The 21,137-nt window shown below is 43.4% G+C and overlaps 2 protein-coding genes across 2 annotated transcripts; one reads left to right on the plus strand and one right to left on the minus strand.

Moving 5' to 3' along the window:
• The first annotated feature begins 2,732 nt into the window (after nucleotides 1-2,732).
• LOC117454057 (uncharacterized) lies at nucleotides 2,733-10,166 on the plus strand. The gene is made up of 6 exons (XM_034093130.2): nucleotides 2,733-3,090; nucleotides 3,328-3,387; nucleotides 6,603-6,734; nucleotides 7,399-7,545; nucleotides 8,022-8,079; nucleotides 9,710-10,166. Exons 1-6 carry the CDS (start codon nucleotides 2,926-2,928, stop codon nucleotides 9,817-9,819), a joined length of 672 nt encoding a protein of 223 aa, XP_033949021.1. The 5' UTR covers nucleotides 2,733-2,925; the 3' UTR covers nucleotides 9,820-10,166.
• Nucleotides 10,167-12,527: 2,361 nt separating this feature from the next.
• rab33ba (RAB33B, member RAS oncogene family a) lies at nucleotides 12,528-20,678 on the minus strand. The gene is made up of 2 exons (XM_034093382.1): nucleotides 20,158-20,678; nucleotides 12,528-13,615 (listed from the first exon to the last, which is right to left on the minus strand). Exons 1-2 carry the CDS (start codon nucleotides 20,383-20,385, stop codon nucleotides 13,124-13,126), a joined length of 720 nt encoding a protein of 239 aa, XP_033949273.1. The 5' UTR covers nucleotides 20,386-20,678; the 3' UTR covers nucleotides 12,528-13,123.
• Nucleotides 20,679-21,137: the final 459 nt, after the last annotated feature.

Genomic DNA, 21,137 nt, shown 5'->3' on the forward strand with positions numbered 1-21,137 from the left:
CCGCCAGGGGACGCCTGCCTGAAGACATGGATGTCTGTTTTAGTCAGTAGGGGAGTGAAACTCAGTAAATGAACTCAGAAACTGTACTTAAATAAAATATTGAGTTACTTGTAGTATCAGTATTTAAACAAATAGTTATACTCCACTATACAAATGCATAATGTGTTACTCCACTCCATTTATTGTCCAACTGTTTACATTTTAGCATGTAGGCCTATGTGTTGCATTAATGTTATGCGTTTAACATAATGCATCTCTGAAGCTTAAACCATTGGATAAACTGTGAGATACAAGGTGAACATATCCAATATATTACAAATATCAGTAAGATTTTGTGTGGGATTGCTTGGAATGATATATTTTGACAACAATGTGTCGAGACTTTTATAAAAGTAAAGGATTTGAACACTTATTTCAATGCTTATGACTATTTGTCAAAAATGTCACATTTTCTTTCACGGAATATGATTGCTGTGTTTATATGGGATTAGTTTTGTGACATAAAGATAAAGCAACACTTTCTCAGAATCAAGCAAAACTAAGAGTTTAAAGGTGGGGTAGGTAAGTTTGAGAAACCGGCTCGAGCAGAGGTCGCGTTAACCGAATATCAATGACGGATTTTTTCTAACAATGACGGAAAAATCTGAAAGCAGTCCGTCATTTTGACAGATTAGAACACAACTCGGAACAGCGCCAACATGTCCACCAGCGGCCCACATTATATTACATCCTTAGTGGCCAGGTCAACTGAGGGCGATCTACTGTACTCTACTGTAGTCGGTAACTATTATTTAGTCATTCACACATTTGAAAGGCTCGATCGCCATTCAAATGACAGCGTTGTTTCCCCCAAAAGTGGGCGGGGCCGTAAAGTGACATATATGTTACTCTCATCTATGAAAACGATAGCCTACTGCTATATTTAACCATATATCGAGCCCGATTGTCAATTTCCAATGGCTTAATGTAATTGTTTGCCTGACTGGCCATTGTAATCGGGCTCTTTGAAGATCCAAAAATCCACGGTTTTCTTACATTTCTGATCGGATTGGGAAAAACTTCAGAATTTGTATTGACCGCCATTCAAATGACAGCTTTGTTTTCCCCAAAAAATGGGCGGAGCCGTACTTTTTTCCCGGAAGTGACGCATTTGTTACTCTCATGTATAGAGAAGACAAGTATATTCAACCTGGTTTTTCCAGTTAGTGGGTGTTTCTCAATGTCGAGTACGCTTGCTTGGTAGCACATGTCTTCCGAGTCACTTGCTTCAGAAGCGAGGCAAGAATACTTCCTGGCATTCAGAAAACGAAGAGTGGAACAGGCTAGCAAGTGTGCAGGTGTGCGTCATATGAGAGGCCCCACCTTACATTTTCTGCCACAGATTTGGGGAAATTGGTCCGTGCGCAAAGCATTGTGGGGATTTTAAGACCGCGGAGTCTACACATGTGCAGCCTCGAAATTTCTCGCTACGAAGTACGCCGGGCTCGGTAGAATTACAAGTATGTTGGTGGACATTGGAACAGTCCTTCGGCGGGACTCGATGATTGAAATAGTGGCTCTGGAGCAGCCTTCCTCGACATTGAGAAACACCCTGGCCGTTTCTCAATCTCGAGGATTCTGGCTTCCAAGCCAATATTTCAAGGATGCTACGTCATCGAGTACCGCCGAAGGACTGTTCCAATGTCCAGCATACTTGGAATTCCACCGAGGCCGCGTCCTTGGTTTGGGGGAAATTTCGAGGCTGCACATGGGTAGACTTTGCGTCCACCCATACCTACCGTCATACTGGTCATCTCAATTGGTATTCATTTCATAAAATGAAAGTGCTTTTCAATAGTTATAGTACATATGATATGCTTCTGTGAGCACTAATTGGAGTACAAGTGAAACAGGTGTTTGTTTGTTTGTTTGTTTGTTTGTTTGTTTGTTTGTTTGTTTGTTTATTTATTGTAAAATTGGCTCTTATTCGATTTAGTTTGTTTTGTTTGTTAAATCTGTAGAGTATTCGCATTTGGTCTCTTTGGTCCTTCTGCAGACACCGTACCGGATGTAGGGATCTACATCCGGCACACGAGTAGTGTTGTGATAACTACCAGGTGTATGTATGTTGCTCCGTTACTATCAAGGTTATTAAACCAAGTTCTATAACAAACATGACTCGTTTATGAGAACATCAAACAAAATCTTTAAATGAATTATGTGAAGGTAATATTTACATTTATTTCACATCGTTGATCTTTCCCGCATTTTATCTCCTTTCATCTTTCCGCTACTGGTTTCGCAGTTTCACATTTCTCCAGTTTCACAGAGTACAAAGTGCAGCTTCTGCTGTCAAGTTTGTTATACATCCCAAAGTTTGCATAGAAGTGTTTTACGCCTTCTTTCGGGTTTAAATGAGGCCTTGCACAGATGAATTGCTTTAACCATAGCCTTCATACAAATATAAAGGCTTTAACCTAATATTTATTATGTAATCCCCATAGGCTGTGTATATATAAAGGTAATCCTTTAAAGCACAGTACCGATATCTGCAGGTAAGAAACTGGAATGTACATGTCACGTAAACCAAAGTAATGTTACCCATTCTACAGGCCACATATAGAACTAGGTTTTGAATGAGAACTTATTTCTCACAAATCCGATAATTAGTTTGTTTTTGTCTAAAAGTCAGTTTAAAACTCGTAGAGCCCGGTATGGCCTGCAAGTCTAAACTCTGGGCAACAGATCCCTCTTTCCACCTGCTGCTGCTGGTCATCAGGTTAATGAGAAACCAACTTCCTACCTGCTGCGCGACAGCCGGAACTCACCGCAGCTGGAAACAAGTGCTCCTTTCCGGGAAGAAAACGCGATTTAGGTGAATCCGTTGTCCTAACCGGGGAAAAGTACACCGAGCTAAGTTCCCCCTTCTGGGGTTCGAACCTGGAGATGGACCGGTTCAGGTATTTCATTTTCAACCAGAAGAGCGTTCTGGTCCTCGGTATCCTGCAGATCGCCTGTGCGGGTCTTTGTGTGGTGTGTGGCTTCATGGACGCTATTTCCCGAAAGTACACCCCGCTGAGCGGCACCAGGGCCCCGGTGTGGGGAGGACTGGTGAGATATGGATCCTCTATCATCACACACTCTTTAGCAGTTATTCAAGCAGCACTGCAGCCTGTGTAAACTTCACTTTCATCATGACGTTACTTCTTTTACACATGTCAGTCCGCCACTTTACAGTCTGCTCTAAATGTCCTGAATATAATAATGAACCTCAGCTAAGAGATTGGAGCTGCTGGTCTTTGCCTTTGTTCCTGTCAGTTTATTCAGACTGCAAGTCTTCCTGCACAGATCCTGGGCTCTCCGGGTGTCCTGGCACTGTTCGCCTCCCAAAAGAAAAACTCAGTGCTGGTAAGTGAGAGGGGTCAGTGTATGTTTTGGTCATTGGATTTTCTTTTCACAAATATTCAAAAAACGACTGGATTTAGTAGATAGGCCTATATAGTTTAGAAATTGAAAAACCAAAATTTAAATACAAGGCGTTTTTCTTTATCATGGTCAAAAAGGGATTTGCTCAACTTAAAAAACGGGATGATTTTCATTTTTTACTTCTCAAAACAAAAAATAAAATCACTAGAAAACAGAAACAAAAAAACTACAGTTTTTTCATATTCTGCTACCTGAAGTTACCTTACAAAATAAGAGCGCAGATGATCTGAGCGCAGATTTGTTTTTCTTTAAAGTGGACCTATTATGCTATGTTGGAAAAATATATTGTAGGGCCCAGTGGTGTAGCTGTGCCTGGGCCCACCCACATGCACGTCTGGCCCACCCACAGCCAATCAGCATGTCATAGCGATTTTGAGTTCCTGACAAGCCCAGAAGGAAGTGCCACAAACTGCAGTTCATCTAGTGGCCGACAGGGGGTGGATGCAGAAAGGAGCAATTTCCATAGACCCCCCCCCCCCCAACTTTACAACATGTTTCTAGCCTGGATCCGATCAAACGTATTCTGGATATAGTTAGATTCCACCTTCATGACAATGGAATAGGGAGTGCATTTTTTTACCGTGAGTAAATTAGCAAGTAAAGTAAGTTTTGCCGTGAGAGAATGAAAGTCTTATTTTTTCTTGAGGTCTGCAGTGAAGCGTGTACATGTGCTGAATATGAAAACACTCTCAGTGTGTGCCCACCGTGCGACTGTCAAGGATAAACAACCTGTGGCCGCTGAGCCAGTCATGTGGATGTCAGTTTTACACATTCTGAGGCCGCCGTGCCTATGTTTTTGTTTTCACTGCTAGCTTAGGCTTATGCTTATGTTTAATTAGTGCATTAAATATTTTTTTTAAATCATTAATGAAGTTTCAGCTCATATCCCACGCTTAATAAGTCTCCCCCTGGCCCACCTACATTTCTCCAGGCCCACCCACACAATCATTCCTGGCTACGCCACTGGTAGGGCCATACCTATACAAAACATAGGCGCATTCACACCGCAGTACTTTTCCCACAAAGAGATAACTCTTTAGTTCGCATGAACTAAGTACAGATCGCGTTCACACCGGAATAAGTTCCTGGGGAAGGATTAGGCAAATTAAGCCGCTGACGTCACTTCTTCTTCTTCTGCTTTGGGTTTACTGGCAGTCCGCAAACCACTTCACGGCGTATACTGCCACCCGAAGTCCCCGGAGTTGGGGACTGAGTTGGGTTACTTCCGAGTAAATCGCCAGAACGCTGACACCTCCTCATCTCCACCGCTCCCATGTTTTCTTTCGTGTTGCCATAAGTTAGTCTCTCAAATAACAAATAAAAACAAAACAACAAATAACAAATATTTGTATCGCTATCGATCGTCAAATATAGCAGGACAAAAAATGAAGAGCATCTGAATTGAAAAAACAAACTCGAGAGACGGCTGAGTGACCGCAGTGCAGAATCGTTGTAGTTTAATTCTCCTAACAATGTTGTCCATTTTAGACATAGGCCTATTATAAATACAGCCCTTAATAACATTCATTTTCTGGGCTCAATATATGTCTTGGCCGTTTTCACCTAGTTTCCCCTTGTTTATAATATTATCACCGTTCCAAGCACACGAGTGCTTTTGTTTTGAAATCACTTCCGTGAGTTTCACCCCGCCCCTCGCTCCAATGACCATTAGACCATTTAGTAAGGCAAAAACGCCTCTCAGACGCTCTTCCGTTTACTTGTTTAATAAAGAAAAACAATTGGACGGTAGATACACGGATTCAGATTCTCATCTGCGCTCTTATTTTGAAAGGTAACTTCTGGTTGCAGAATATGAAAAAACTAGTTTTTTTTGTTTCTATTTTCTAGTGATTTTATGTTTTTGTTTTGAGAAGTAGAACATGAAAATCATCCCGTTTTTTAAGTTTAGTAAATCCCGTGTTGACCATGATGAAGAGAAACGCCTTGTATTTCAATTTAGTTTTTTCAATTTGAAAACGAAAATTAAAGGTGGGGTAGGTAATTTTGGAGAAACCAGCTGGAGTGCGCTAGAATTTGAAAATACACAGCCGGAAAAAATCTGCCACTTCCTCACAGAGCCCCTCCTCCAACACACACGAACGCGCACATGACCAATGAGGGCACGAGATAAGTTTGTGCCCAGATGGAAGGCTGACAGGCAGGTAGGCCATCCAGTTACTTTAGCCGGGCCGGCTCAGATGATTGGTCGTGCTTTTTACAGCGACACGGTTTCCCATAGATGAAATTGTTTAATGGATTTTTTGTCGAAGCACTTCAGATATTCATTGCTATCGGGATGTTAAGAGCATTCCATGGAATATAACAAAACGTGTATCTCGAGCCGGTTTCTCAAACTCACCTACCCCACCTTTAAATATCCAGTCGTCTTTTTTTTTTTTTTATATCCATTTGTGAAAACAAAATCCAATGACCAAAACACACACTGACCGAGAGGGTTCCTTCACCCTTGTTTTCTATGTATGTGAACTTTTTCAAGGAAAGCTGAGACTGGCCACTAAATGTTTAATCTCATAAAACCCTCTATTTATTTTTCAAGTATCATTTTCAGCATTGTGATCACCTTCCTGTTATATTATTTGGAAAAATGTGTGCACACATCGATGCAGTTACAGATACATTTATATAAACTCCCAAAAATAAGTTGTCATTTATTTACTGAGCTCTTCCATACATTAAAATTACATTACATCTAGACTAGACCTTGTGTTGTATGAGAATAGCTGGTCCACCTAAAGTAAGCATGCTCTGTTGTTGCTAACATGAAGGCTAACCTGGTTACTATATTCATCATCTTGAGCTATCTTGGTTGTGTCGGAAGTGTAGCAGGGTAGATCATTGAATGGATGTATTGATCTATAGATTGCGAGTGCTGTTTAGCGGGCCAACTTTTAAAATGTCTTTCTAAATGACTAAAGCGTAGAGCCTATTTACCATTCTCTCCTGGCTCTCCTCTTGTTAGGTATCGTCCAGCATGTACAACAGTATCGATATATTTACAACAAGCTAATATTGGCAGTTATATAAATCGGGCAGGTTGATCTGTCTAGCTCTATTGTACACTCAACCCTCTCAGTATGAAAAAGAAAAGTGTGCACTCTGTGATGTTGTCCCTGCAGGTGAGTGTGATGGTGGCAGCAGCCGGCCTCTCCTGTGTGGCGGCAGCTTTTATATCAGGCTACGCGTGTCTGACACTCACCTACGGGGAGGAGGATAAGGAGGTCTTCCACCACCACGACAGTCCCAAAGTGGTAAGGCATGTTAACACACACATGCACACTACCACAACATATATCCTTTGGGTGATCCCAGTGTTTGGTAAAGTGTGTGTTCAAATATTTGTGTGACCAAAAGGCCCTGACACTCCGAACCAACATAAAATAACTAGTTGCGACGGGGCTGACTGCTGTCCAAAAAGTTGAACGTGAATGCGCCCCTACTGCCAAATATCATATCATTCTAAACCTGTATAAAAGGAAATAACTCTCCATAACAGCAAAAAGGAAAAACAGACTGAAGCAACATAAGTTATTACTTTACCACTTAGCTGCATTCCAGACGGACATGTCGTTGTTACAATATCAGTATATCAGAATGATCAGATGAGAGGATAGAGACTTGTGTTTTTCCCCTTGACTTTAATCACGTTGGTTTTCCTTGCATCCCGAGTGCACTTATTCACTGAAGATGAACAGCCTATAAGAGTGGTTTATTTAGCAGATTAAACAGGCTGAATCGGGGTGAAAGAAGTTGGAATTAGCGAATAATGTGTGGCCCATCTAAAAAAAACATGGCCGACAGAAACTTATCGACCACTCAAACTATGCCGACGTCTGATATCGGCCCTCGGCTTGGTGTGTCAGAGCCATTAGACGGTGTACCTACAGGATGTTTACACTTTATGTCTCCGCTCAGACCTTTGTGCTTCATCGGATGGTGAAGGGGGCGAACGCCACCATCCTGCTGACCTGCACCATCAGCATGGCTCTCTCCGCCCTCATCGCCTATGTGGGATGCCGGAGTCTTCCAGGCTGCCGCTGCTATGATGCCAGAACCGGACTGGTAGGAAGAACAGTCATCACACATCCCCTTTTAAACTGAGTGACTGTTGCAAGATTTCTGATCTCACAATACTTACGCTGTTTCCATTGACCATGGTGGCACATGTATCTCCAGACATCCTTGGTTTCAGACCAGATAGACCAGAGCAGCTTCTCAGTTCTAGCCTGAAATTGTCCATTATATCGTCTAAAATGTAAACAGTTGCTGGCAGCTTGTTTCAGCTGTAGCTAGTTAGCTAATAAAGCTACAATGAACCCCCTGAATTGGTTGAACAAGCTAAAAACTAGTCACTGTTTTGCGTATGTATTTCTGAAAAAAACGTCCAGTTCTGCCTAGACAAATACCGTATGCCTGCCTGCACCAATTTATATTGTTGTCAGATAAGGAATCCCATTTGGATGCATTTTAACGTATCACTTTCCATTCTCAGAAAAAAGCCCTTTTCCCCTGCAATTAAAAGTCTGTCTGTCTTGCAGGAGACGCTGGTTCCTCAGTGTGACCCTGGGGACACAGAGATGGCTTGTAGATGGCAAGGTAAGAACTATTAATGAATGTTGTTTTAAAGGGGCCCTGTTCTGCTAATTCCAGGTGTATATCAGTATGAAGTGTCTCTTCTTTAAAGAGTCCTCTCCTGCTGATGTTCAGGTTCATATCAGTATGAAGTGTCTCTTCTTTAAAGAGTCCTCTCCTGCTGATGTTCAGGTGTATATCAGTATGTAGTGTCTCTACTTTAAAGAGTCCTCTCCTGCTGATGTTCAGGTGTATATCAGTGTGTAGTGTCTCTACTTTAAAGAGTCCTCTCCTGCTGATGTTCAGGTGTATATCAGTATGTAGTGTCTCTACTTTAAAGAGTCCTCTCCTGCTGATGTTCAGGTGTATATCAGCATGTAGTGTGTCTACTTTAAAGAGTCCTCTCCTGCTGATGTTCAGGTGTATATCAGTATGTAGTGTCTCTACTTTAAAGAGTCCTCTCCTGCTGATGTGCAGGTGTATATCAGTATGTAGTGTCTCTACTTTAAAGAGTCCTCTCCGGCTGATGTTCAGGTGTATATCAGTATGTAGTGTCTCTACTTTAAAGAGTCCTCTCCTGCTGATGTTCAGGTGTATATCAGTATGTAGTGTCTCTACTTTAAAGAGTCCTCTCCTGCTGATGTTCAGGTGTATATCAGTATGTAGTGTCTCTACTTTAAAGAGTCCTCTCCTGCTGATGTTCAGGTGTATATCAGTATGTAGTGTCTCTACTTTAAAGAGTCCTCTCCTGCTGATGTTCAGGTGTATATCAGTATGTAGTGTCTCTACTTTAAAGAGTCCTCTCCTGCTGATGTTCAGGTGTATATCAGTATGTAGTGTCTCTACTTTAAAGAGTCCTCTCCTGCTGATGTTCAGGTGTATATCAGTATGTAGTGTCTCTACTTTAAAGAGTCCTCTCCTGCTGATGTTCAGGTGTGTATATCAGTATGTAGTGTCTCTACTTTAAAGAGTCCTCTCCTGCTGATGTTCAGGTGTATATCAGTATGTAGAGTCTCTACTTTAAAGAGTCCTCTCCTGCTGATGTTCAGGTGTATATCAGTGTGTAGTGTCTCTACTTTAAAGAGTCCTCTCCTGCTGATGTTCAGGTGTATATCAGTATGTAGTGTCTCTACTTTAAAGAGTCCTCTCCTGCTGATGTTCAGGTGTATATCAGTATGTAGTGTCTCTACTTTAAAGAGTCCTCTCCTGCTGATGTTCAGGTGTATATGAGTATGTGTCTCTACTTTAAAGAGTCCTCTCCTGCTGATGTTCAGGTGTATATCAGTATGTAGTGTCTCTACTTTAAAGAGTCCTCTCCTGCTGATGTTCAGGTGTATATCAGTATGTAGTGTCTCTACATGTCTCCATGCTTTAATGTTCAAAAAGCTCTTTGTTTTTCTCATACTACCTGTACTGCAGCACCTCTTTTCACCCTCTGTCTGAAACCAGAGCCCAGTCTGCTCTGATTGGTTAGCTGGCCGGCTCTGTTGTGATTGGTCAACTGCTTAGTCGCTGGCCAGTGATGTCATTATGTTACTGAAGTAAACAAGAGTCCAATGGAGGCATGAAAAAAGGGAAACCCCAAAAGCAGAACAGGGCCTCTTTAAAGGAACCCTCTGCTCTCAGCAGTGAGTGATGGTGTGCTTCTATCCAGCAGGGGCAGACGACAGGCTGTTCAACTCTCCGGCTCCGCTCCCTGACCGGGGCCCAGCAGAGGATGAGGAGGGGCCCTCCAAAGTGCCTCCTTACAGCAGACTGACCTGACACTACACAGCCTGGTCCTGTGTGTCTCCATCTCCGAGAGGAGGGGCTGGTTATGGTATATATGTTTTTAAAATTGAGCTTCACAATTATTATTTGTGGATTATGGGAATTTAAAGACTCAACTGAAGATGTCGTATTGGAATGTTGGAAACCCCTGATTAGACTGCAGTCTTTATTTCCTTTTTGACTAAACATTTCTGGAGCCAAACTCATTTAATTGCCAAGTTGAATATCTGTATATATATGAAACGCCTAATTCCCTGTGTGCAAGTGAGATATCTTCTCAATGTATACATTCTTTTGTATGTGTATTTAATAAATAAAACCCTAATGAACACATGACCACATTTTGAAATGTCCAGGGTAGTTTATTGCAGGGTTACACACGTTAACACCATTGCAACTACCTGTCCTGGGGAGATGAATTCATTACTCAGTGTGCACATAGCACTCTGTCACGCCAATGAGAAATACAGTATTTCTTGTTGATGGCTGCCGTGAAGAAAAGGCAAATGAAATGATGGCATTCATAAAACAAAGGTCACTTGAAGAACAGAAGCAGCACCCGAAGCTAAGAAAAAGACCCACGTGATGTCCTCCACCGCAGAGAGGGTCGTTGAGAGTCCTGAGAGGTCATGTGACTGCGTGATCAGAAGAGGGGCCACAGGACCAGCTGGGGCCACAACATACATCCAAACAATCATGACATGGAGCCCAACTTGTGGTGCGTCTTGGCTTGTGAAGGATTCAATGGTGTCCGCGTTTATCATACAAAGCTGAATATTGTATCACAAGCTAACATACGGGAGCCATAGTGGGTGTAGGCTTCTTTTACACTGTAAGAGGTATGTGTTTGATTCACTAGCCTACACGGTACTTTAGTCTTGTTTGATAATCTAGCTAAACAGTGGTGCAGTGATGATGTCTTTTTATAGGCCCACCTGGAAGTAAGCAAGGGCTCCTTCGCAAAAAGCAATGGGATTATTCGATTGGATTTTGGAATATTTTCGAAAATCATATATTTGGCATATTTTCGAAAATCATATATTTGGCAAACACACTTTTATAACACGTTTTGTTCAGCAGGATTATCTCATTTTTAAGTATATGTAAAAAGCTAATGCTAGGCCTAAAAAAACTACATTGTGTCATGAATGCGCATCACCACCGCTAAGCTAAAGGTGGCTAATCTTTGCTCGCAGATGGGGCTTCAGCAACTCGCTCCATTGCGGAGATATTCCCGTGAGGGTGCGGAAAACTTAAATATATTTATTTATGTCAAATATGAAATGTTACCAATATACTCACGGACCACTAGGGGGCGCTCACGGACCACCAGTGGTCCGCGGACCACACTTTGAGAAGCACTGCTTTACAGAGATGCTGTGAGAAACGAATGTGAGTTTGGAACATTGAACAATGTAAATCTATTCTAGTAGACCTCAACAATGGAATTATGATCAGTAGAAATGGCCATGACATGAGACCTTTCGACACATAGAAGCTTCAAAACATCACCATTGGGGTATTTACTGACATTTTATGGCGTAGAACAAAAATGAATATCTCTTAAGCTTGTGTTAACCACAGACCTCATTTCAGGCTTCTGACCACAAACACGTTAAAAAAATCTTTATCTTTGGGATGAGGCAACTGGAACTGCTAACTAATTTCCAGGTTTTTGGAGTCATTCCTGCACCACTCTCTTTCACAGCATTCATACACAAGAGGGAACAGGCAAATTATCACATTCTCTCAATTTCATTTCCATGATCCTCAGGTTCCCTTTTCATGACTCTTTCAGACCATTTGTGGTGACACTTCCTCCTCCCTGTTATACAGATAGGATTTTAAGGATTCACCTGAACTGTTACAATGACCAAGGCTGCATCTAACTTCGGTTAAATTAAATCCTTGCATCCCTCACTTGCGTCTAGTCCCTCCCACCATGGAAGCGGAGAGACGCAAGGAAACCACGAGAAGCAGGGCAATGGGACGTCCTTTCCTCCGGAGCGTCACGTGAAGCGACGTCCGTTTGTGATGACGCTGCACAGCTGATCGGCCCCGTTATTTTTCGCTAACACCCCCGCCACACATTTACCGACATAAACATGTGTATCATCTGTTGTAGACCCACATATATTAAATAAAATAAGAACTCATTCTCATAAGAGAAACGCCATTCTTAAAATGTAAGAAACACTATAAACTGAGGAGTGACTCCCGTGAGGTTCATGTGTTTTCTTCACTCCGCTGGGAAACTGCTCTCATGTCAAGAAGCAACAGATCAGTGCATGCGCTGCATCGTCCAATCAGTGAGCGATACACAGTAAGGGGGCGGGGCGAGTGTCTGAGGATTTCACAGGAGGATGGTCTGGTAGTTCCTCGATTATCGATCCTCGGGCACAAATAAGGCCACTGGACGGCGCAGACAAATCAACTTCCGGTGATACTGAGAAATAACCGAAGTGAGACGCAGCCCATGACTAGCTATGGAGCTAACACTGTAGCCACCAGGGCTAGCAGTAGCCAGTAACAGCTCTCTCAATAACGAAATGGCCCAATCACACCGATGTTTAGGAACACCTGTCATTCACACCTTGCTCACCTTAACGTATAGAATCGTATAATACACCGGCGTAGTAATCAGAGGGTTGAGATCGTGCTTTGACTATCCATAAATATACAAACAGAAGATTATTGGAATGTCGAGAGAAGTGACATGTTAGAGACATGTTTTATTTCCATCATGTGGAATTGGGCAAGTGTTGCATTTTCCAACTTAGTGTTCATTGGCAGTGCACTTTCTGTTATTCATAAGCATGACATTGATTTCATTTTGAAATCTAATTACACACTTCACATCCCTACAAAATAAAAGGCTGTGATTTTTTTTAAATTAGGGATGTCACTGTTCATTCTTGCCAAAAATGTGAAAACTTTTAACAGGTTAAAAATGGATTACTTGACAGCCCTAATATATTTCCACTCAGTATCTCAAAGAGAGGGAATTGGAACATACTGCTGGATGCGGCTGCTTGTGTTTTGAACGCAGAATGGGGGAAAGGGGTTAGGCTTGTGGCTGCTTGTTCAGCATCACTCCAATGAACACGATTCCAAAACAATCAAACTGTAAACACTGAAAAGCATGTATAAAATAACTCACAGGCATGCGAATAAATGATCCTCTTCTATATGAGGGGTGTGTGTGTGTGTGTGTTCTGATTGTGCAGCATCCATTCTCCCTTTATAGACCTCGACTCGATGGAAGCTTCATGGTGTAGTGCAGCCCTGAAGTTCTCCCTCAGCATCCGCCGCTGCAACCCCAGCTCCTCGCTCCCTCTGTCCCCTCTGTCCCCCCCTTGCTCAGGTTGATGGTGCCCCCTGACCCCACAGGGGGCTGGCTCAGTACCAGGGGCTTCTGAGACTTGAGCTTGTGTGCCACCGTCAGAAAAATAGCCTCCACATGGTCACTGTTTCCTCTGTCTCCCTGGCTGTTTGGGTTTTTCGCGGACGTCTCGAACAGGGGCATGGAGTGGGTGTCTGCAAACTGCTGTGCCACGTCTGTACCCACCTCGACCGAGTCTTGGAGGTCACACTTGTTCCCCACAAGAATCCTGGGTACCTCCGAGCCCAGAGCGTGCTGCTTACACTCCTCTATCCAGGCCGGCAGGCTGCGGAAGCTGGTGCCGTTGGTGACATCGTAAACGAAGACCACGGCGTGCACGTTGCGGTAGTAGTGCTGTACCATGGACTTCCTGAAGCGCTCCTGACCCGCAGTGTCCCATAGCTGGATCTGCAGGGGGACAGTTTGGAAATTAATCAAATCCTAATAGCACCTGAATCACGAATGAAATGAATTCCAATAAGAACAGAGCTCCATTGTTTTCCAGAAACTATTGAAAACACGTAATAGAGCCACACCGTTGCATTTGTTCAATCATTTAGGGAACTTCACACAAAGAAAATCAAAAGCTGATTCAGCACCATGGACAGCGCCGGCAGTGTCTCACAGAGAACCCTTCTCCATCTTATTGTCAGACTTTACGTGTTTACAAGCCTCCGTGTGTGTAGGGGGCTGTGGATGTGTGGAGGGGGTCCAGATGTGTGTGTAGGGGCTGTGGACGTGTGGACGTGGTCCAGGTGTGTGTGTGTGTGTGTGTGTGTGTGTGTGTGTGTGTGTGTGTGTGTGTGTGTGTGTGTGTGTGTGTGTGTGTGTGTGTGTGTGTGTGTGTGTGTGTGTGTGTGTGTGTGTGTGTGTGTGTGTGTGTGTGTGTGTGTGTGTGTGTGGGAGCTGTAAGTGTGCGTGTAGTGGCATAAGGTATGTGTGTAGGGACTGTCAGTATGTGTAATGGCTGTAGGTGTGTGTGTATATGCTTGTATGAGTTCCACACAACAAGTGGAAAAAAGTGTGTGTGTGTGTGTGTGTGTGTGTGTGTGTGTGTGTGTGTGTGTGTGTGTGTGTGTGTGTGTGTGTGTGTGTGTGTGTGTGTGTGTGTGTGTGTGTGTGTGTGTGTGTGTGTGTGTGCTATGTATATGTGAGTATAGGCCTTTAGGTGTGTGTCGGGGCTGTAGGTGAGTGTAGGGTTGTAGGTGTGTGTAGGGCATAGTTCAGTAACAGGTGGACCGCCGTCCGGATCCGGACCCAGGCGCTGACCTACACGGACCCGGACCTATAATCAATACATTAATAGGGGATTTCAATTTTGACGGGGCGATTCTATTTTAACCGCCGCCGAAAGGGGGCGAAAGAGACGAGAGAGCGATACAGGGAGAGAAACACAGAAGAAGAGACGAGTGAGCGATACAGGGAGAGAAACACAGAAGAAGAGACGAGTGAGCGATACAGGGAGAGAAACACAGAAGAAGAGACGAGTGAACGATACAGGGAGAGAAACACAGAAGAAGAGATGAGAGCGCGATACAGGGAGAGAAACACAGAAGAAGAGACGAGTGAGCGATACAGGGAGAGAAATACAGAAGAAGAGACGAGTGAGCGATACAGGGAGAGAAACACAGAAGAAGAGATGAGAGAGCAATACAGGGAGAGAAACACAGAAGAAGAGACGAGTGAGCGATACAGGGAGAGAAACACGGAAGAAGAGACGAGTGAGCGATACAGGGAGAGAAACACAGAAGAAGAGACGAGTGAGCGATACAGGGAGAGAAACACAGAAGAAGAGACGAGAGAGCGATACAGGGAGAGAAACACAGAAGAAGAGACGAGTGAGCGATACAGGGAGAGAAACACAGAAGAAGAGATGAGAGAGCAATACAGGGAGAGAAACACAGAAGAAGAGATGAGAGAGCAATACAGGGAGAGAAACACAGAAGAAGAGACGAGTGAGCGATACAGGGAGAGAAACACAGAAGAAGAGACGAGTGAGCGATACAGGGAGAGAAACACAGAAGAAGAGAGCGATACAGGGAGAGAAACACAGAAGAAGAGACGAGTGAGCGATACAGGGAGAGAAACACGGAAGAAGAGACGAGTGAACGATACAGGGAGAGAAACACAGAAGAAGAGACGAGTGAGCGATACAGGGAGAGAAACACGGAAGAAGAGACGAGTGAACGATACAGGGAGAGAAACACAGAAGAAGAGACGAGTGAGCGATACAGGGAGAGAAACACAGAAGAAGAGATGAGTGAGCGATACAGGGAGAGAAACACAGAAGAAGAGATGAGAGAGCGATACAGGGAGAGAAACACAGAAGAAGAGACGAGAGCACGATACAGGGAGAGAAACACAGAAGAAGAGACGAGTGAGCGATACAGGGAGAGAAACACAGAAGAAGAGACGAGTGAGCGATACAGGGAGAGAAACACAGAAGAAGAGACGAGTGAGCGATACAGGGAGAGAAACACAGAAGAAGAGACGAGAGCGCGGCAGAGAGAAGCGGAAAGGAAAGTTAGTGAAGAGAATAATTAGCGATACAGGGAGAGAAGCGGAGAGGAGAGTGAACAGGCGTGTAAGCGGCAGACAGGGAGAGACACATAATGACACATGGCGCTCTCCAAGAAGAGGAACAGAGCTTTTAACCCTGAGTGGACTCATTCATGTTCATCCTGCCCACTGGGAGCACAGAGCCAGTGTGTCTCATTTGTTCAGGGACCGTGGCGCTCATTAAAAGAGACAACACGCCACTATGAGACAAAACACAAAGTGTTTGACCAAACATTCCCTCTCAAGTCAGAACTGAGGTCAAATAAGCAGTCTCAGAGCCCGATATGATCAGTCCACCAGGATCAAAATTAAAACTAATTATCGTTCCAGGGCAGGCTAACCGAGGCTAACCAATGAGCTAACCGAGGATAACCAATGAGCTAACCGAGGCTAACCAATGAGCTAACCGAGGCTAACCAATGAGCTAACCGAGGCTAACCAATGAGCTAACCGAGGCTAACCAATGAGCTAACCGAGGCTAACCAATGAGCTAACCGAGGCTAACCAATGAGCTAACCGAGGCTAACCAATGGGCTAACCGAGGCTAACCAATGGGCTAACCGAGGCTAACCAATGAGCTAACTGAGGCTAACCAATGGGCTAACCGAGGCTAACCAATGAGCTCCTGCATGTGTGTGTGAGAATGGCCCTGACACCATTTCAGCCCAGATGTAAACTCCTGGCATGACAAGCTCCAGATCAATTCTCGCAATGAACAGAACAAAGTGAGTGAGGGACTGCAATATAAGAGGGAAAGAAAGAGAAACTTTAAACTGTCCAATTGTTATGATGTGTAAAGACTGATATTGTTCTATAATCGTCTGAAACTGTTAAGTCATGATGTGAAACGGTTAACAAAGAAAAAGAGAAACTCAAGCTGCTGCTACACTTTATTTTATTTATCTAAAATTATGCACTTTTACGATGCACACATTTTCAAAAGCTATTTTATTTATTTTCTCTATTTTATTTGTAAATGCAGACCGAGAGGAACATTACACATATCCACAGTATTGACTGTATATCTGTATAGTTCAATGTTAATTGACAATAAATATTGTTGTTTATGAATTGTACTTTCTTTATTTGATTGGCAGTCAGTTGTTGATTACATGCAGACGTTGATAAAGCTACAGGTCACTTCAATATATATCACACTAATTCATAAAGCAAGTTAGACATTTTGATGTTCCGGACCTTTGCATGGGGAGATGTTCTCTAACTCAGGGGTGCCCAACCTTTTTTGAACCGAGAGCTACTTTTAAAGTTGCCAGTCTGCCGAGATCTACCAGTCAAAATAGAGAGGCGTAGCCATTACTGACAGCCTACTACCAGGTAAATACACACTTCTACTTGTATAAAACTGACCTTTGTACGATTAATACCTCATAAAATACTGCAGATCCTTTATCTTACCTCTTTCTAATCTACACACATACAAGTATTTAACTGAAGTTACACAACAGTGTTGTTGATACAGAGTTGGAGTGTATTCACACGTCACAATACAGTGGGTAATGTTTTCAAGAAACATTGAACAGTGCTGCCACATATGAGACGGGACAAAAAGAAAAGACTCTGAACCCTTTCTTTGCCATTAAAATGAGGCTTACTAATAAGACAACTCAGATCTGAAGCTACTCAGAATCTGCTGCCAAAGTGCAATAAAAAAGACAAAATTAATAGAATCAAACCCTTTTTTTGTTGCATTTTAGTAGATTATAAAAACAAATGCCTTTAAAATAGGATGCAAGCAACACTAGTTTCTTAACCTGAATTGATGATAGACTATAATCAATTTAAGTTTGCATTCTTATACCATTTTGTATAATAATTATAATGAATAAGTTCAAACAAACTAAAACTTACAGCTGATTAATAACGGTATCCAACTTGAGTTTTTATTATATCAAAAACCTGTTGAAATGCTTCTGTTATTTTTTACTGTCCCCCAAAAAGCGCGTCGGCAGCCTCTAGGAATGCGTCTTTCACAACTTCGCCGTCTTTGAAAGACTTCATGTGTTTCGCAAGAACGTGACTGACACGATAAGATGCTCTGGTAGCAGCCTTGCTCTTGTTGTTGGGCCTGGTGGAAATGGACTGCTGTGCATCTAGCTGTCCTTTCAGGCCCCTCCCCTTCAGCTGTCCTCTCAGGCCCCTCCCCTTTTGGAGCGTAGGGCAGAATTAGGAGGGAATTCCGTCTCGTAGCGTTTGTGCACTGTTTTGAAATGCCGCTCCTAAATTACCGTTCTTCGATAAAGCCACGCTCGCATTGCAGACGAGACAGATGGACTTTGAATTGGAATAGATACAAAAATAATCATCCTCCCACTCGGAGTGAAAATTATATATTTTGGGCTTTTTTTGCTTCTGCCATAATTGCGGTCTTGTGTGTGTGCGGACTGTCACTCCTGTTGTTGACACGGACAACGTCAGCGAAATAGTGCCCACTGCCCACCAGCCACGCCCCGACACATGGGGTCACGCCGGCCAATCACAAAGCTTTGATGCGTTCAAGTGCATTATTCTGGCACGGGAAGATTATATTATAGGTCAGGACATTAACGATAAAACAGAATATTGTTGTTCTATTTTTAGACACATCTCGCGATCGACTGGTTGGGCACCCCTGCTCTAACTGGACCTCGTTGAATTTGAGTTGAATACCCCTGCTGTAGGGGCTGCAGGAGAGGATGTTGTCAAGACTCCTCTCTCCTCGAGTCTCTTCCTCGCTTCATAGGCTCACATCTCTCTCGTGGGGACTAAGACACAAGGAGAGGACTCATGAATGTCCAAACTGGGAAATAGGAAAGGCCGGATTAACCATATGGGCACAATGGGCACGTGCCCAGGGGCCCTTGTGCAAGACAGGGCCCTCAGTGAGAAGAGAAAAACTATTTACTTGTTGGCACTACCTCACTCCTCATACATTGTTTTAAATTAAACTCACTCTCCGCCACAATAAATAACTCGGCTTTTCTAGAGGGTCAAATTTATATATTTCCTAAACCGTCTCTGTACCGTACGTCTCACCATGTATGCGCTCAACTTTATTACTACGCGGCAGCAGTCTATAGCCGAATCACAACCCCACCTTCACTCATCATGTCACACTGACATTGTGTCACGAGCTGAAGGGATGGTGCCGGTAGCAGCCGAACGCCCAGCGGGGCGGCGGAAGGAAAGAAAGGAAGAGAGAGTGGCGGCTGCATTAAAACATTTCCCAACAATAAATAGCTTTTTCAAAAAAGCTAAACGTGATGAATTAGGCCAGCAACCACAAGGTTGCCACACACACACACACACACACACACACACACACACACACACACACACACACACACACACACACACACACACACACACACACACACACACACACACACACACACACACACACACACACACACACACACACACACACACACACACACACACACACACACACACACACACACACACACACACACACACACACACACACACACACACACACACACACACACACACACACACACACACACACACACACACACACACACACACACACACACACTTTACTTTTGTAACTCTCATGTTTGTGACAAACAGAACTCCTTGTGGACTTGTACAGCCAGCAGGTCATATGTTGGCATTTGAAGTGAGGTGCTGCTCTGAGGTTTTGAGTGATATTACCTAGCTCTTATCCATTGTATCCTTAGCTTGTGATTTTTGACTGAAAGGGCAAAAGGCTAGACCTACTTAGGTTGAACTATGTAGCTGCGTCCCTGCTTTTGACAAATAGGTGTGCGAATGGAATGAAAATGTAAAATATTGGTCATGTTCGCTAGGCGGGTTGTTATGTGGGTTGAGGGGCCCTGAGCTCTCAGTGTCCAGCGGCCCCTGGAGGTATTAATCCGGCCTTGGGAAAGGCCCTGTATGTCCGCTGTGTCTTAGTCAGTTAGTCAATGCAACCAGTGAGTGGAATTACTGCTGTTTTCCCCTTGAGTTTTCAGTTTGGATACTGGATGATGTCCTCTCACTAACCATGAGAAGTCTTTCTAATGCTTGCAAGCACTGCAGCAACAATATACGTAAAACCTGGAAATCAGGACAATCTCCAGCATGGGAACACTGGATCAATTACGTTGTATCCAATGTTCTCCTGAGAAAATAATGATTTATAACACTATATTCCTATAGTTAGACCAACAATAACTGACATATCTACGGGCTGATAACCGCTTACTTATTGTTATGGATAGTTTCTGCTCTTCCTGTTTACGTAAGCTACATATTTGATGAGATGTACATGACTATAGTCTCCACATCAACAGACACCCAGAGTGATGGTCTGCATCTGGTCCGTTTTATTTGATTTTTTTAACAGGGTCCCGTGTCTGCAGGCACACCTTGATTTTCTCTCCGTCAATCTCCACCAGCCTCTCCCTGAAGTCCACCCCGATCGTGGCCTCGGTCTTCTCGGGGAACTTGCCGGCACAGAAGCGGTACGTGAGGCAGGTTTTCCCAACACCCGAGTCTCCGATCACGATGATTTTGAAGATACGGGTCCTCGGCGGCGGAAGATTCGAGCTCGTCAGAGAGCCGGAAAATTCAACCGACGAGCCGCTCTCCGCCATATCAGTCCAGCAGGCCGGAGAGTCGGCAGAAAGCTTGTTTACAGCAGCTGCAGCAGGAAATAAACGTCACAGCCCCGCTCCCGCTGCTGCTGCTGACACAGCAATAAAAGGCTTTCTCGAGAACAGCTAAACTTAAAGAATACACAGCATGTACTCCACGTTCAGGTTTTCAATCTACAAACAGTACATTCATCTCTCTGTAAACAAACCCTGCCAGGCCTCAGCTGTGAAGCATCTGTGAAGCCACGTAGGCTTAAACTACATGATGTTCAACGTAGAGATTTCTCGCGAGAGGAAGATTTGGAGCATTCACTGACCCATTGTAAATACAGTCAAGTCAAACTTCCTACAAGAAACTAATACACCAAAAATGTAGGTGATTCTAGAAATTAAATCTGTAGGACAAGGTTCATATCATAGACTGGCTGTATAAGGTTTGTATACAAAAATACAGGCAGTGGGATACTCTTGCATAGACGGTTTAAAATAGGATATAACAAGAGCGACATCTGCTGGTTACATGGAATAATTAAGTGGAGGATTAAAGATTGACTAAACCTTTCTTTGATCTCAACCCGAGGTAGAGCCATAGTAGACCATAGAACCATAGTATGAGTAGACCAGAGAAAAACACTAAACAATGTTTGTTTCATTCGTTTTTCATGTCTTGTTTAATAAATAAATAAAGGTAGTGTAAACATATTTTACTGCAAAATGAACTTCCTATCTTACTTATCACATGTGTCTCTGAA

Source organism: Pseudochaenichthys georgianus, chromosome 10 (assembly GCF_902827115.2).
Source record: "Pseudochaenichthys georgianus chromosome 10, fPseGeo1.2, whole genome shotgun sequence".
NCBI lineage: Eukaryota > Metazoa > Chordata > Actinopteri > Perciformes > Channichthyidae > Pseudochaenichthys > Pseudochaenichthys georgianus.